Below are 14288 nucleotides of genomic sequence, written 5' to 3' on the forward strand. Positions count from 1 at the left end.
AAATTTAAAGACTAAAATAAATCGTCGGTACGATTATTAAAGGGCTTTTTATAAAGATTTTAAAGTTATTTTTATTTAATTTATATTAATCGCGAATATAAAGGCGAAATACGGGATTATTAATAAAAATATTTAGAATTTCGACGAGACCGGCTTTATAATAAACATAATCGGGTTAATACTCGTCGTAATACGCGCCGAGCGGCGTAAAAAAACGAAATCGGTTTAGCCTAATAATCGAAAATAAGCAACGGCGATTAAATATATTAATTCGTAAAGCTAGTATATTTCGCCGTTTTTAATCGTTTAAAACTAATATTACCTCGCGAACTAGTCTTACGAAACCGATTTACTAAGCGACTAAGTAATTAAGCCGACTTTTAATAATTAAATTAATAACGAAATAAGCTTAAACTAAATTAAATACTTCGATAAATATATTAAATCGTAAACGAAGGGTCGCTACCGCTTTTTAATTTTCGACGGCTATAAAAGCTATATTTCGGCCGAATTCGAGGTATATTATTAAAATAACGATATTATTATTATTAATATATTTCTTTATTTATTATATTTATTTTAATTTTTCGATATAATATTTTATTCGCTTTTAAAGCGTGTTTATTCGAAAGAAATCGAGCTATTTATTAAGGCTTTTATAAACTATATTATTAAGCTCGAGTTTTTTATCGCCTTTAAAACCGCGTATTTTACTATTTTTATAGAAATTAATAATAAATCTAAATTTAACGTATTTAGTTTAATACCTTATAACCTTAACGAGGTAATTAATAAACTAAATATACGTCTTTAGACGTTTACATTTAACCTATTTCGTTTAGGGACGGCTAGTACCTACGATTTTTAAACGCCGTTTAACCCTTAATAAATAACTAAATACTCTATTTATATTAAAAAAAGGTGTTTACTTATTAAGGAAGCTTTTCGACGCCGATTTTAAATACGATAGACTAAATAACGAAGAGTATAATTAAAATAGCCCATAAAATAACCCTTATACGCGATAAAATATATATATTAAAGGAGGCTAATTTAATACTTTTTAAGCGCCGGAGAGCTAAAAAATCGCGAATTTAACTTAAAAAAGCCTTTATTATTAAGGAATTTTAATAGCTATAAAACGAAAAGGCAAAAAAAAGCGTTTAGCGCCCGATAAAAGTAAAAATAGGGGTTCGTCGAAACGGAGAGCGACCGGTAAAAGGCGTTGTAATGTTTACGGCGAGACAGATTATAATATATAAATATATAAAAAAAATATAAAATTAAGCGAGGAATTAAATAGCGAATAGTTTTAATTAATTTTAAGCGTTATAATTAAATTAATTTATATAAAAAAGTTAAGAAGTAAAAAAAGTGCGTCGCTAAGTAATATACGTCGCGTAGTAATAAACCACGTTACTTATTATTTATATTAATAATTATTACGAAAAAATTATATTATATTTACTTTAATAAGCTAAGACTTTTATTTTTTTTAAATAATAATTATTAAAGCACTTTTACCTTACGATTATTAGCTTATAATAGTTTTAATTTCACTTACGTAAATAATTAACTTACTTAATAAGTTAATTAAGGAGTATATCGTAAGAGAATAAAAATAAAGGGTCGCCCCTTAACGCGCCTAGCGCGCTACGCTAAACATTTCATTTATATATTTATTAACATAGTAGCACCTTTCTCTTTTATCCTTTCTTTCTTTCCTTTAAACAGCACTTTAGCACTTAATATACCATCGGAACGCTCTCTGCCGTGCGATAACTTCCGGTGCCGCGGGATTTGAAGTTGTGGGTCTGAAGCCCCGAGACTGTTGTCAAGAATCTTGTGCTCGTGAAAGGTATAAACGATTATGCATTTAGCATCGCTAGGTCTGTGAATCTCCCGGGAATTACGGTGACTGTCCAGGAAATGCTCGACGCTTTGGAAGCCGTGGAAGGGGCTGAAGCGACTAGCCTCATCGACGAGTCCCCGGATCCTGAAGTGTTTGGAATCGTGGAATCTTGGCCGGCCAATTTCAACACGAGCTACGCCAAAGGGCTTGGTATGGAGCCAGATGTGGCTTTGCTGGACACCATAAGAGCCTTTGCTATAGTCTGAAGCATTGATTTGTACTTTGCGTCTGGAGAAATGAAGCGTGTCGTCGAACCAATTCCCGAGTTGTGGTTCAGAAAAAGGTCGGGCTGAGATCAGCCGTGTCAAATACCGAAGAGCCTCCGCCCAGATACATTAGATGAGAGGCACCCATGGCGATATTTTAACCCATGACGAAGCTTGAATCTATGTCCAAGAAGATGTCATCAACGGCAGCGGCTGGGGGAAAGTGGTGCGTGCCGGCATCTATCGAGCTCGGTTCCGATCGATCGGTGGCTACCAGGCTATTCTGGAGCGCCACGATCACTTTGTCTAAGCCGTCTGCCATTAAATTCATGAGGTGAAATTTACCGACCGAAATTGATCGATAGAGCGCCGCTAATCGCGAGGTCAAGTCGACTACCATTCCCTTCTCGATGAGCTGATCTCCATGGGCCGTAGCTAGTTTCGCAACATACACGCGTAGCCAGTCATGAAATGCATGTACGAAGGGAGTCCCACCAAAGCTGGTTGGATCTCTGGATCCGAGATCAGTACGTTCACTGTGTTCGTCGCCGCGGCTACTGCCGATGTTGCTGCATCCAGAAAATGTGCTGGTATTGATGAGTCGTGTAGCCCGCGGAAGACGTGTGGATACAGAATGAGCTTGGCGTAGTGATGGTGAAGAAGAGCACCCTTCCTTGGGGACCCCCGGATTCTCTCGTGATGCTCTATTCAGAGTCAGTTTATACCAATTGACAAAAGACAATAGTTTTACCTACGTATAATGGCCGCTGACCATCTGGCCAGCCATTGGTCCAGCTGTCTCGAGAAGCCAGAGATCTGCATCACATAGACCTGCGCATGCTTCAACGAAATGTCAGCCAAGTCAGTAGCGTATGCGTTCAGCCAAGGAAGACGTACCTTTGATCTTGCGGGAGATGGTGGGTATTTGGTTTGGGGCGCCATCGTTGTTGCCATTGTGTTGTTCTGTAGCCCGCGAAGCTGGGATAGATCCATTGCCGTTCTGTGGCGGCGGTGATGGCTGTACGGTGCCGAACAGGGAGACTGGAGAGTGGCCTAAGCCGTCGGCTTCCATGCCAGAGCTCTCGTGGCTTTCTTGTTCCCAGGAGCGCTTCGACATGGCTCTCTCATGATGCAGCCTTGGTGAATGAATTGTTTAGGTCAGGTAGGGTTCGTAAAAACCGCTTGATATGCTATGGCTGGGTATGAGGAAAGAAAGTCGCAAAACTGTAGGCGATCCCCGTTGTCGCAGGGACGGCAGGCCCCCTCCTCGCCTACTGTACCCCAAGATTAGCGCGGGGTTTCGTTCCCAGAGTCTGGGGCAGAGTCAGGTTCAGGGTTTTCGGTTACGGCAGCTGTGAGGGGGGAGGGTGGGGGATGCGGAGAAACTGACTATCGCCCCTGCCTGCTCAAAGTCAGCGTACTTATGCAAGGACAGGAAACCCCAACTGAGGTCAGGCGCGCTCCATGAAAACCAGCCACTTTCCATCGGCCTATTGCATCGGAAAGGTGTACACAATAAGTGCGGCTTTTGTTGTACCATGCCTGTTTGACCAGGTGGCTCAAGGACTAGCCTCAAAAACCCCGGGCGAACGCCTCTACGTCTTCTATATGGACATATTTGATGTTCTGTCGATGATAGGTAAAAGCAACATGGACGCTCCTCCCAGAGGCTTCCCTTTCGACGAATATGCTAGGATAGCTCAACCCCCTACTGGATCGTTCCATGGAGTTGTTGGTCATGCAGAACCCATCACCATCTTCGAGCACCCGATACTGCCACGTCTTGCCTTCGTCCTCGGATAGACCAACCGAGAGCGCTTTTCGTGGAGTCTCCCAGATGGCTGTCCTGCCATCCACCTCTGGCTGGTGCACCCTGGTGTCATCAGCCGGCGTGATATCGTCATAGAGTCCCTCTCTGCGCTGCATGTCTGCCGAGGCGCTCGAGTCGTTGAAGACGATGACCAGGGAGCCATTAGGAAGGGCTGCCGCGCAGATTCCCGAGTTGGGATTCGGAAGCTTCGTCTTTGTCGGAGGCGTCCAGTCGAGTCCGTCCTCGGACGTTGAACGGTAAATGTGGTCGGCCCAGCAGCTCCGGAAGAACGCGACATAGGACTGCGTTTTGGGCAGAGCCACAATGTTCATGTGGACACATCCGGTCGATCCAGGCACGCTATTCTCCGACCAGTTTTTGCCGCTGTCTTTGGTATACATGACTGCCGATACGTCATCGCTGCCAACCCAGCGGAAGCCCGGCGGCACCCGACAGTAGAAGATGGGAAGAACCCAGGTTCCGTCAGAAAGCACGACAAGCGGCTGGCGGACAAATGCGCCCTTCTTGCCTGGAAAAGGTTCGAATGATCCGGACCATGTCTGTGCTGCGTCCTTTGATGTCCGCGCTAGAATGACCGCCTCGTCTTGATTGCCTGCGGGCTGTGCAGTGTGGAAGAGCCACACGGTTTCTGTTGTTGGGTCACGGAATAAGATAGGATTCTGGCAGCTTCAACCCTCATCTGACGAGATCTTCCTCGGGGCTTCCCACGAAGGTGAACCGGGCTGCAGGCGAGACTGATAAATGGATATGTCGGAACAACCTTCTTGAGTCCCTCCAAACCAGACACAGAGAAGTGTGTTGACTGCAGTTCGAGTAGGTTAGATGCATGACATTGCACTGTCGCCGCTTCTATGCTGTCTACTCGTCCAATGCCCGGCTTGGATCTGGGCATTAATGGCGTAGCCATATTGGTTCGAGTTCCCTCGATGCCAGAGGACTCTGAGGTTGCAATTGTTGGAGCAAACACCTAGAGTTGTTCGAAATATCACTAGCACATGCCTTCTCTCAGATGTTTAAGCAGAGCCAACCAAACGTCTCGCGCTCACCACCAGAGCTATTATAGCTAAGATGGTATAAACCACGTCGTCCCCAGCCAGACACGTCACCGGTGTCTGCATTCTCTCCGAAGGCCCCTCACCAACCCCGTTTTGTTGTGCGAGTCAGCTGCTCCGGTATATGCGGGGAAGAACCCGGCTTGCATGACCATGCAAATCTCGGTGTTCTCTCCGATGCAAGCAGTGGTCTAGTCGGCCGAAAATGAAGTCCCACACGTTGCAGCACAAGCTTTCCAGTTGGCCCCACAAGTGTATGTCCACCGGTATTGAAATCATGGCAACATAGTCTGGGGTAAACCGGGGAAAATATGGGGGATTGAATTCGAGTAGTTTTCTAGGAGAAGATCCCGTACCGGACATCTACGAGGGGGTGCGCCAAGGGGCATCTAGGTTCGCCAACGGTTCATGTCTGTACCATCAGGGCCCGTGGTTTATATAATACGGTGCTACATACCTCTCTAACCTAGTAACTTCTCAACGTCTTACTGTTTTCTCTTGCCTCGAGGATATTCAGTAATAGGCTTTTCACCAGGAGTCACAGGCCGAATCTTTCACTATGGGTGGGGGTACTTCAATTTGGGCCAGCCCTGAGTGGCGGTCCGATCCTGGGGAGATCTTCAACTGGAAGATGTTCTACTTGACTACGTCCGTCGCCTTTGCTGGTTGCGCCTACGGCTTTGATCAGGGGAGCATTGGAGGGGTCCTGACCCTCGAGAGTAAGCCATTCTCCCCTTTATCAAGCAAAATCCGTGACCTGTCGACAAAAAGCCAGGTACGAAACTGCTTTCTAGCAGTATACGACCCCCAATGACCACTGCGCCCCTTACTTGGGCCTTGCTTGAGCCTATTCTCTAGAGGAATTGCTGACCCCCAAGCTACAGGTTTCAGACATGCGTTTGGCCTTGACGTCATGAGCGAGGCAGATGCAGACGAGCGAGGTAAGAAGCCCCAAATGGAACTACTCGAAATCCATCATACTGATCTGTCCCAAAAGCTGGAAACATGGCGGCCATGTATAAATTGCCTTACCATCGACCCCCGAATCAAAAACAAACCCCTAACTCGATGAACTAGTGGCGGCGGGAGGCTCTGCTGGCGCTCTGCTGGCTGCGCCTTGTGCCGACTTCCTAGGCCGAAAGAAGAGCATGATCCTGTATGGGTTTCTATTTCTCATAGGTGCTACCATGCAGGTAAGAACGACGTTTACATGACTGCTGTTTTGTAGCAGATGGGCTACACACTTCATATCCCTCCTACATCCAGACACCATTACTTGCACTGCTCCGTCTCTTACCAGACCGAGACTCTAGGGTATATCAAGCACTTAACTGATATTCCAATTCTTAGGAAATTGCCCATCTTGGTGTGTTCTATGCCGGAAGGCTGATTGCTGACTTGGCTGTAGGAGCCACCAGTATGTTGGCGCCACAGTACCTGGGAGAAAACTCACCGAAGAGTGTCCGCGGAAGTTTAACAACGCCATATAACCTCTGCATTGTCCTGTCTCTCTGGCAGGTATACCATACCACTACAACCTTCACTATATACTGACCTTGTCGTATAGCCTGGCATTTTGGGTCAATTATGGCATCTCGCTTTGGCCTTCTTCCAGCGACTTGCAGTGGAAGCTGGCACTCGCCATTCAGATCATCCCCGGAGGATCCATGTTCCTGTCGATGTTTGGTGAGTTCTCTAGTAAAGACTTGGATGGTCTGTGGTACTAACTCGAGATGATACAGTTGTCATCGATACCCCGAGGGGCTTGATATCGCGGGGCAAGCGATAGCTTGGCCTCAAGAATCTGTGCAAGCTGCGAAATCTCCCGGCAGATCATCCATATGTTCACCAAGAGTACAGCGAGATCTGCGCACAGGTCGACGCAGAACAAGAGCTCACCAAAGGTAGGCCGACCAATCCCTTGTCTTCACACTGATGGATGTCTAATGAATCACTCGCTTCCAGGCACGATTTATTGGGTCGTCATAAAGGATATATTCACCATTCGCTCCAACACCCGCCGCCTCTTCCGTGCCACGACGCTCTTCGTCTTCCATAAGTTCACGGGCACCGACAGCCTCAACTATTTTGCCCCCGAGGTCTTCCAAATGATTGGCGTGAAAGCAGGCTCGCTCTCTTTGCTGACCACTGGCGTCTACGGGCTCGTAAAACTCGCTACGACCATCGTATATGTGACGGTCATTGTCGATCGAGTAGGCAGGAGGAAGCCACTGCGGGTAAGGCCTGCGTCATATCCGATTCCTTGACGGTTGCAAATGTTCTGAAGATATTTGTGCAGATTGGTGCCACCCTCCAGGCTACCGCAATGCTATATATTGCTCTTTACGTGAAATTCGGCAAGCCCGACTCTACAGGCGGAACTCCTGCTAGCGGTATCGTTGGTATCATCTGGGTTTACATCTATGCGTTTGGTTGGTATGTTAATCTCTGCAACGATACTTGTTATACATAGAGACGACTACTTACAAAAATGTGAACAGGTCATTCGGCCACAGTGTTGCACCTTATATCACCACCGCGGAAATATTCCCCGCTAGGATCCGATCCTTCTCGATGTCTTGCTGTTTCTTTATCAACTGGATCGTGGACTACGGCATCACCAAGGCTACGCCCATCATGATGACGAAGCTCGGATGGGACACCTTTCTCCTATATGCCATACTGACTTGCATTGGCTGCGCCTTCATCTTCTTTCGCGTAAGTCTAACCGAAAGCTCGATTGAGTCGAAATTATTATTTGTAGAGTGAACGATGCTGACATGCAAGGGTTGGAATAGTTCCCGGAATTCAAGGGAAGATCCATAGAGTCGATGGACGACCTGTTCCAGAATTCTACCTGGACCATGTGGCGCCACGCTTATCCGACTGGAGAAGACAAGGTCCGTCATGATGTCCAGGACCAGACAGTCCAGATGGCCAAAGACGAGGAGGCAGGGTTTGACAAGAAACACGATGAAGCCACAGTCGTGCACAGAGAAAATCTGTGAGATGATGGGAGTGAGGAAGTATACTGTTCATGTTAGATGTATTTAACTGTTAGGCGTTAAGTAAGCATCGATGGCAGTTGGTGGTGAAGCAAATCGCGGCGCGTAAGAAATTCATCAAAACGACGAACCATATATACTTCTCGCCCTATGAATGATATGTGTAATGAATACTGATTCCCGCATTCGATACCTAGAGATATACAAATTGGAATAGTTTATCGACAGTGTTGCATTTGTATCTCCGATGAAGTGAAGGGCAGTGATGGTGAATTGGACGGCGATTTTGATCTGAACTGGTCCCGCTTTTCCCGCATCTGCGCTGCATCCACCAAAATCAGCATCGACCTTGATTGAATGAACGAACCACTTACTTTGCCTCACTTCGCTCCAAACAACAACAGGCCACCACGTCGTATCATGTTCTCGAGGATTGCTTGCGACACATGAGGAGTCCGTAGTATGAGCACTGCGGCAACGTGACGTCGCCTTGTTCCGAAAGCGAGACGCTGCAGTCGCGCTCGTGAACCGCAAATCTAGCATCACCAATCCACCCCAAGGGGATGGATTACAGCTGAAGTTCAACATGAGACTTCGTGCGACTAACAAGCAGAAACGCTTCCGAACCTCAGATTACATTCCTAGTCTGGGTTCCTCGGACGATGAAGCTGATGGAGTAGCAAAGGTTGCTGACGAGGACTCTAATGACGCCTTCATCAACGCACCTGGCGCTGAAGACGACGACGACAATGTTGTAGAACCAGATCCAACATCGGAGTCCGACAATGCACCGTCACACGAACCCGGGAGTGTGAGAACCAGATCCCGCAGAACTGTGGTTAAGAGCAAGCTGCGCGAGCCTGAGATGGAGAGGCCACCAGGAGAAGTCCAGCCCTACCCTTCCGACCCTGCCTCCAGGTGGACGCGAGCCTACGTAGGACCGGTAACTCGATGGTCTCGCTTCCCCGAGCTATGCCAATACTGGTTTGACGATAGAACCGAATACCAGAAAGTGATTGATGTTTATTTGTCTATGTGGGCCAGGCACGAGCTTCTTCCACCCAGACTTCTGTCTTCCGAGCAGCTGAGTACTGCTCGAAACCCCTGGATGCCCGCCAGCTTCCCCGAAGAACAGGAGAATAGTTTTCTCCAGTGGTACATTCGCCATCTATCCAGTCGCGCTGGTGGCCAGAAATCTACTTTGCTGCCAGACAGCACCGCTTTACGTTGGTACCTTCCTCAGGCGGCGAACCCCCTGGTTTCACTACTTGGCCCCTTCGATGCCCTTAAAGAATACAAAACCCAACAAGGGCGATCCATCACGCTTGCGACGAACTCATTGCCCGTTGAAGATGACCCACCTGAAGATGGCATTGAGCAAGGGGGGTTCCTATTGGATGTCGGAGGCATTGTTACGGCCATGGGATGGGCGCCTCTCAAGAAACATGGCGATCAACTCCTGGCTATGTCAATCATACCATTTAGCGACCAAGCCTATTATAACACACCGGAAGAGGCCCCCGAGGAGTCTACCTTGAAGCAAGGAAGTGTCCAGATATGGCAGATCCAAGTCGAAAAGACAGAAAGGGGCACAACGCGCCCGTCCAGAGCCCCGCCAAGACTTGCAACAGCGCTATGCTTTGACTGGGGTCGCGTCGTACGTATGCAATGGTGTCCGGTTCCGCTGCCTGTCGATGATCAAATTAGCCTGCTCGCAGTTCTTTGTAATGACGGTAGGCTGAGGGTGATTGAAGTGCGGAAGCCTCAGCTGCAGGGCAGCAAAGCAACATATGGTAAGTTCTTTCGCTAAACCCTCCGACGCGTCGTCACTGACGCCCTTTCAGAAGAGATACAAGAGCCTCTTGCTCTCATGGAGATAAGGAACGAGCAGGGCGTAGAGGTTTCCTGCTTCACTTGGATTAACACCAACCGCATCGCAACCGGACTTACGGATGGCTCCGTGGTAGTGTGGTCTATCTTTCCATGCATAATCCTTCAACGCCACCCTGTTCATTCGAGCCCTGTGATGGACATCACCTCCAGTTATCCTTCTCATCCGTTCGTCATTGCGACATTGCCAGTGGGCGGCGTGGCTACCATCACGGACTTGAGTAAACCCAATGGAGAAATGGTCTATAATCCAAATCTCATAATCGATTTTCAACCGAACCTGCTTACCTGGTGTGAGCACATGCGGGGTTTCGTCGGCGTGTGGCCCTCTGCTTTTCCTGCCAGCGGCTGCATCTCCTTTATGTCAGCCCGCGTGTTCCCCCAAGCCCGGCTTGTGCTCTCCCTAGATGGTCAGCCCACATGCCTCGGTGTGGGAGCATGTCACCCCTACGTTCTGGTCGGCTCCTCAGATGGTTCACTATGGATTGTCAACATATTTCGCAAGGTCACTTTCTACCGCAAAGCTTCCCACAAGCTGAAGCTCTTCCAGCATGAGTTCCAGGAAACACCCACTGCAACGGAACCCACCAACGGTGAAGATGAGCAGGCGACCTCACGAGGCGTCTGCCGAATTCTGCACGGATTCCGCCCATTGCACAACGGCCATCCGAAAGCCAGCCGGGGGTTGAAGATGAGACAAACGCAGATTGAGCAAGCGAAGAACCGAAAGAAGGCCAAGGCTGCGTCCGCCAAGAAAAAGGGTCGCAGCAAGGATAAGTCCACCACCCAAGACAATGACCCCGCAGATAACGAGGAGGCAAACCGGGCTGGGGATCAGATTGACGCTGCAGTGCCTTCGGGTGAGATAGCTGTCTACGCACCCCTGAGTCGCATCACTTCTGTATGCTGGAACCCGAATCTTGACTTCAGCTGGTGGGCTGCTGCGGCGATGGGCTCCGGGTTGGTAAGGATCATGGATCTGGGAGTTGATATGCGGTCGGATCGGCGTCCACCTGCGGGCGGAGACGCCGAACAGGACCCGGGGCTGGACATAGGACAAGACTTCCAGCCGGACGAGGATATGGAGGATGCAGAGGACGACTCCGGGGAAGGTGAAATTCTCGGCGATGAAGGAACTGATGACCCCAACATGATGGGTGGTGGCGGCGGATGGACGGCGGTCAACAGCAGATAATCTTATAATCACCTCGATGCCAGGGACATGAGGAATATACCAGTTCGATCTATGTCTTCCTCGCCTCTTATTCTGTCTATCTATAAGTCTATAATGGTCTTTGTAGGTCTTCAATGGAGCCTGACAGTGCCGAGTGCTGAGTGGTAACTAACACTGGGCACCCAAGATGGTATGGTGATAATCGAACGCCTTCGCCATGCCAATCAAATGCGACAACGCAGCGAACAAAATGAGGATATGAAATAACTGATGCGAACTGCCCCAGATGTCGAACTTTTCAGGGAAGCTTCTCTCCGGCCACCGTACCTAAAGTGTTCTCGTTAGCGACAACTCGACTTTGGGAGGCTGATTTGGTGATGATAGCGACTAGAAAGGGAGTAGCACTTACAACATAAAGGAACGCGCCGAAGATGTATAAGAAACCTTCCAGCAAGACCCAGCTCAGACCCATCCGCTGGTCGAGGCCCTCGTAGCCGTATGTTGTTAGAGCATGGCAGATGGGAAGCACACCGGATACACCTAGGCCTACGAACATCATGGTTCGATACGGCCTCCAAGCTGGTGTCCTGAAGAATTCGACCCAACTCACTATCCCACAGCCTGCGCCGAGCGCAAAGATCTTTACAGAGTATTGATGTTAGCAAGGAGGCCAACAGCAGGAAACGGAAACGTTGATCGGAACAACTTACCCCGTACATATAGACCGTCAACAGCTCGGGTAAGCAGAACAGCCCGTAGTAGAGCGCGGGGACATAACTCCCGACAATGAGGAAGACGATGCCCGAGTAGTCGAGCTTGTTGCCCCACTTGGCGACGTCCGGGCTGTGGTTCATGATGGTGTGGAAGGTGGCGCTCATGCCGAGGCAGGCGACGGCGCCGGCGAAGAAGCAGCCGAAGACCAGCAGGTCGCTGCGGCTCGCCGAGGCGTACCGCGGCGCCACGAGCGCGTCGAAGCCGTGGTAGAGGGCCAGGCCGCCGCCCGCGGCGAAGGCGCCGCAGCCCAGCAGGTGCGTCCAGATGTTGACGCTCTCGTTGTGCACGTAGAAGAGCGACGAGAGCGAGCCCAGGTAGCTGCCGCTGTCGGGCCGGTACCCGCGCAGCAGGAACTGGTTGTCGCGCCGCCACGCCGGCAGATCGTCCCAGTGCACCAGCCGCCGCAGCGCCTGCTCGACCTGGACCTCGACGTTCTTGGCCGTCGAGGCCAGCGAGGCCGAGGCGGCGCGGCCGCGCTGGCGGAGCGTTTTCTCGCCTCCGCCTCCTCCTCCTATGGTTGCGTGCTGGTGATGGTTCTGGTTCTGGGAGGATGCCCCCGGGAACTGTGGCTCCCGGCCGGTTGCCTTCTTAGTGTCGGACATTGGTTTGGTACTTTGACAAGGGGAACTTTAATAACGTGGTGTTGGATCAAGCCGTCTGTTGCGCGGTATAGACTTGGTTTCTTCTCGTAAACTCGATTGCACAAGTGGACGACACACCTATACACACTTATACCTCCCTGCTTTGATCCTTTCAATGGTCTTGTCGTCGTCGGAACAGCCCACTATTACGTGTCAGTCGGTCTAACCGGCGCGGGAATTACTGTGGTTCCTTTTCTGTTGGGAAAAACCTCTGGGATTTTTTTTGTTGTTAGAAGCACATGTTAAAAAAGGCAAGTAACCATTCCCATGGATTTTTGCGCCGAGGCCGCATTCGTCACTTGGCTGCTAGCAGCCGATTGAATATCGGAAGAAGATTTCGAACATGGCCTATGCCCACATCCACCACCTGCAGAAAGAGTAAATATTATGGTCGCTGTTGTGAGATCATTCTTTAGTAAACTACTCAAAGCACTTAACTGAACAAAAGGTTATATACAGCGCCCGTGATTTGGACAAACAGCGAGCGAATTACATTGGAACAAGACAGCACGAGGCACAGTTTGGCATGATTCAAATTTGAGTGGGTATAATTGATTCAGCAAAGAGCATGTATTAACGCCCCCGAAACGTGTGATCGTGTATAGATGTAATTCAGTCGTATCGCGTGAGGCACCTAGCATACGCAGATCGCAGCAGACCGGACTCTCTCCCTCGTCACTCATGCACCGCCTATGCTGGCAGTAGCATACCCGGGATGCGAGGTTGGTCGTCGTCCGCCGCGTCGCATGTATGTAGCTCGTCATCTATTTCTTGCCGCTCTTCTTGATGCCCTGGGTGCCGGCGTTCAGAGGACCCTTTCCTTTCGCCTTAGCAGCCATCTCGGCGCGTGCCTTGGCATCTGCATACAGCACTCCAGTCAGGACAAGACTATCGCGAACGAATCAAGAAAAAGGGGCACGGAAGAGCAATACGAACCAGCTCGCTGCTTCTCCTGGAAAGCCTTGTCCTCGTCGTCCAGGTCCTTCGCGACCTTCTTGGGAGCCTTCAAGGGCTTGACCTTGCCGCCTGGATGCAACAAGCCATGTCAGCAGACGAACGTTTGTTGCGGAATGTTGATCATGGAGGGGCATGATTCCAGATCGTCCAAACGTACCTTCTCTGTTTGCGCCACCCATGATGGTGAAGGGAGCAGGAAATGTCAAGTGGGATGGTGGAAGAAAACTGGAACGCGGTGGGCAAAGTGCCTTCGGTATGAAGTGCACTTGTTGGGTATCTTGAATGGCAATGTCCTGGGAAAGACTTTCACGGTCGGTCAGAAAATAAATCGCATTGCTATTAAAAGTTGCCAGACCGCGGGGCAAATTCCACTGGGAAAAAGGGTCCTTCGGCCAGTCCATCAGCGCCTAAAGACTCAAGCACGCCCCCCAAAAGTCTCGGCTCTCAGGCGACTCATGGGACCATGGTGGGTGCTGCCGATAAGATTAGCTGGGCCTGAGGCAGTAAGACGCCTGGGATGGGGACAGCCGCGGAGGCACGGCACCTTGTAATTCCGTTCCCCAGCAGCCCACCTGGCGTGCAGGCTGCTGGGCACCAACAGGTGGGGCTGGACCGTTGCTGGCTGTCTTTGATTGGGGACCCAATGGCAAAGCAAGCATGGATGGCAGCAGCAGCAGCAGCAGCTGTGGTCACTTTAATTGAATGCCTTCGTCACTTCCACGGTTCCGTCGAGTTCAGTTCAGCCTCGGAACTGACGTTTTCATTACATATCTACCTAACTACTATACTACTGCGAACGACAACTCGTCAAATCTTCCAATTGCTTTTCTTCTTTGGCTCATCTAC

The 14288-nt window shown here is 49.6% G+C and overlaps 7 protein-coding genes across 7 annotated transcripts; 3 read left to right on the plus strand and 4 right to left on the minus strand.

Moving 5' to 3' along the window:
- Positions 1-1929: 1929 nt before the first annotated feature.
- PG986_007735 (nucleoside-diphosphate-sugar epimerase) lies at positions 1930-2118 on the plus strand (the record flags this gene model as incomplete). The annotated part of the gene is made up of 1 exon (XM_066843957.1): positions 1930-2118. The coding sequence occupies one exon, from the start codon at positions 1930-1932 to the stop codon at positions 2116-2118; it is 189 nt and encodes a 62-aa protein (XP_066700069.1).
- Positions 2119-2275: 157 nt separating this feature from the next.
- Positions 2276-3235, minus strand: PG986_007736 (uncharacterized protein; the record flags this gene model as incomplete). The annotated part of the gene is made up of 3 exons (XM_066843958.1): positions 2276-2822; positions 2874-2958; positions 3016-3235. 3 exons carry the CDS (start codon positions 3233-3235, stop codon positions 2276-2278), a joined length of 852 nt encoding a protein of 283 aa, XP_066700070.1.
- A 455-nt stretch (positions 3236-3690) lies between these two features.
- Positions 3691-4856, minus strand: PG986_007737 (uncharacterized protein; the record flags this gene model as incomplete). The annotated part of the gene is made up of 2 exons (XM_066843959.1): positions 3691-4577; positions 4634-4856. The coding sequence occupies 2 exons, from the start codon at positions 4854-4856 to the stop codon at positions 3691-3693; spliced, it is 1110 nt and encodes a 369-aa protein (XP_066700071.1).
- Positions 4857-5560: 704 nt separating this feature from the next.
- Positions 5561-8009, plus strand: PG986_007738 (Quinate permease; the record flags this gene model as incomplete). Its single annotated transcript, XM_066843960.1, has 10 exons — positions 5561-5720; positions 5886-5942; positions 6079-6194; positions 6233-6315; positions 6569-6687; positions 6834-6905; positions 6967-7238; positions 7301-7437; positions 7503-7719; positions 7851-8009. 10 exons carry the CDS (start codon positions 5561-5563, stop codon positions 8007-8009), a joined length of 1392 nt encoding a protein of 463 aa, XP_066700072.1.
- Positions 8010-8592: 583 nt separating this feature from the next.
- Positions 8593-11091, plus strand: PG986_007739 (uncharacterized protein; the record flags this gene model as incomplete). Its single annotated transcript, XM_066843961.1, has 2 exons — positions 8593-9799; positions 9851-11091. The coding sequence occupies 2 exons, from the start codon at positions 8593-8595 to the stop codon at positions 11089-11091; spliced, it is 2448 nt and encodes an 815-aa protein (XP_066700073.1).
- Positions 11092-11238: 147 nt separating this feature from the next.
- On the minus strand, positions 11239-12446 carry PG986_007740 (uncharacterized protein; the record flags this gene model as incomplete). Its single annotated transcript, XM_066843962.1, has 3 exons — positions 11239-11397; positions 11480-11710; positions 11781-12446. The coding sequence occupies 3 exons, from the start codon at positions 12444-12446 to the stop codon at positions 11239-11241; spliced, it is 1056 nt and encodes a 351-aa protein (XP_066700074.1).
- Positions 12447-13249: 803 nt separating this feature from the next.
- On the minus strand, positions 13250-13621 carry PG986_007741 (uncharacterized protein; the record flags this gene model as incomplete). Its single annotated transcript, XM_066843963.1, has 3 exons — positions 13250-13344; positions 13422-13511; positions 13600-13621. 3 exons carry the CDS (start codon positions 13619-13621, stop codon positions 13250-13252), a joined length of 207 nt encoding a protein of 68 aa, XP_066700075.1.
- Between the last annotated feature and the right edge of the window lie 667 nt (positions 13622-14288).

Source organism: Apiospora aurea, assembly GCF_038362705.1.
Source record: "Apiospora aurea strain CBS 24483 chromosome Unknown utg000005l_segment0_segment0, whole genome shotgun sequence".
NCBI lineage: Eukaryota > Fungi > Ascomycota > Sordariomycetes > Amphisphaeriales > Apiosporaceae > Apiospora > Apiospora aurea.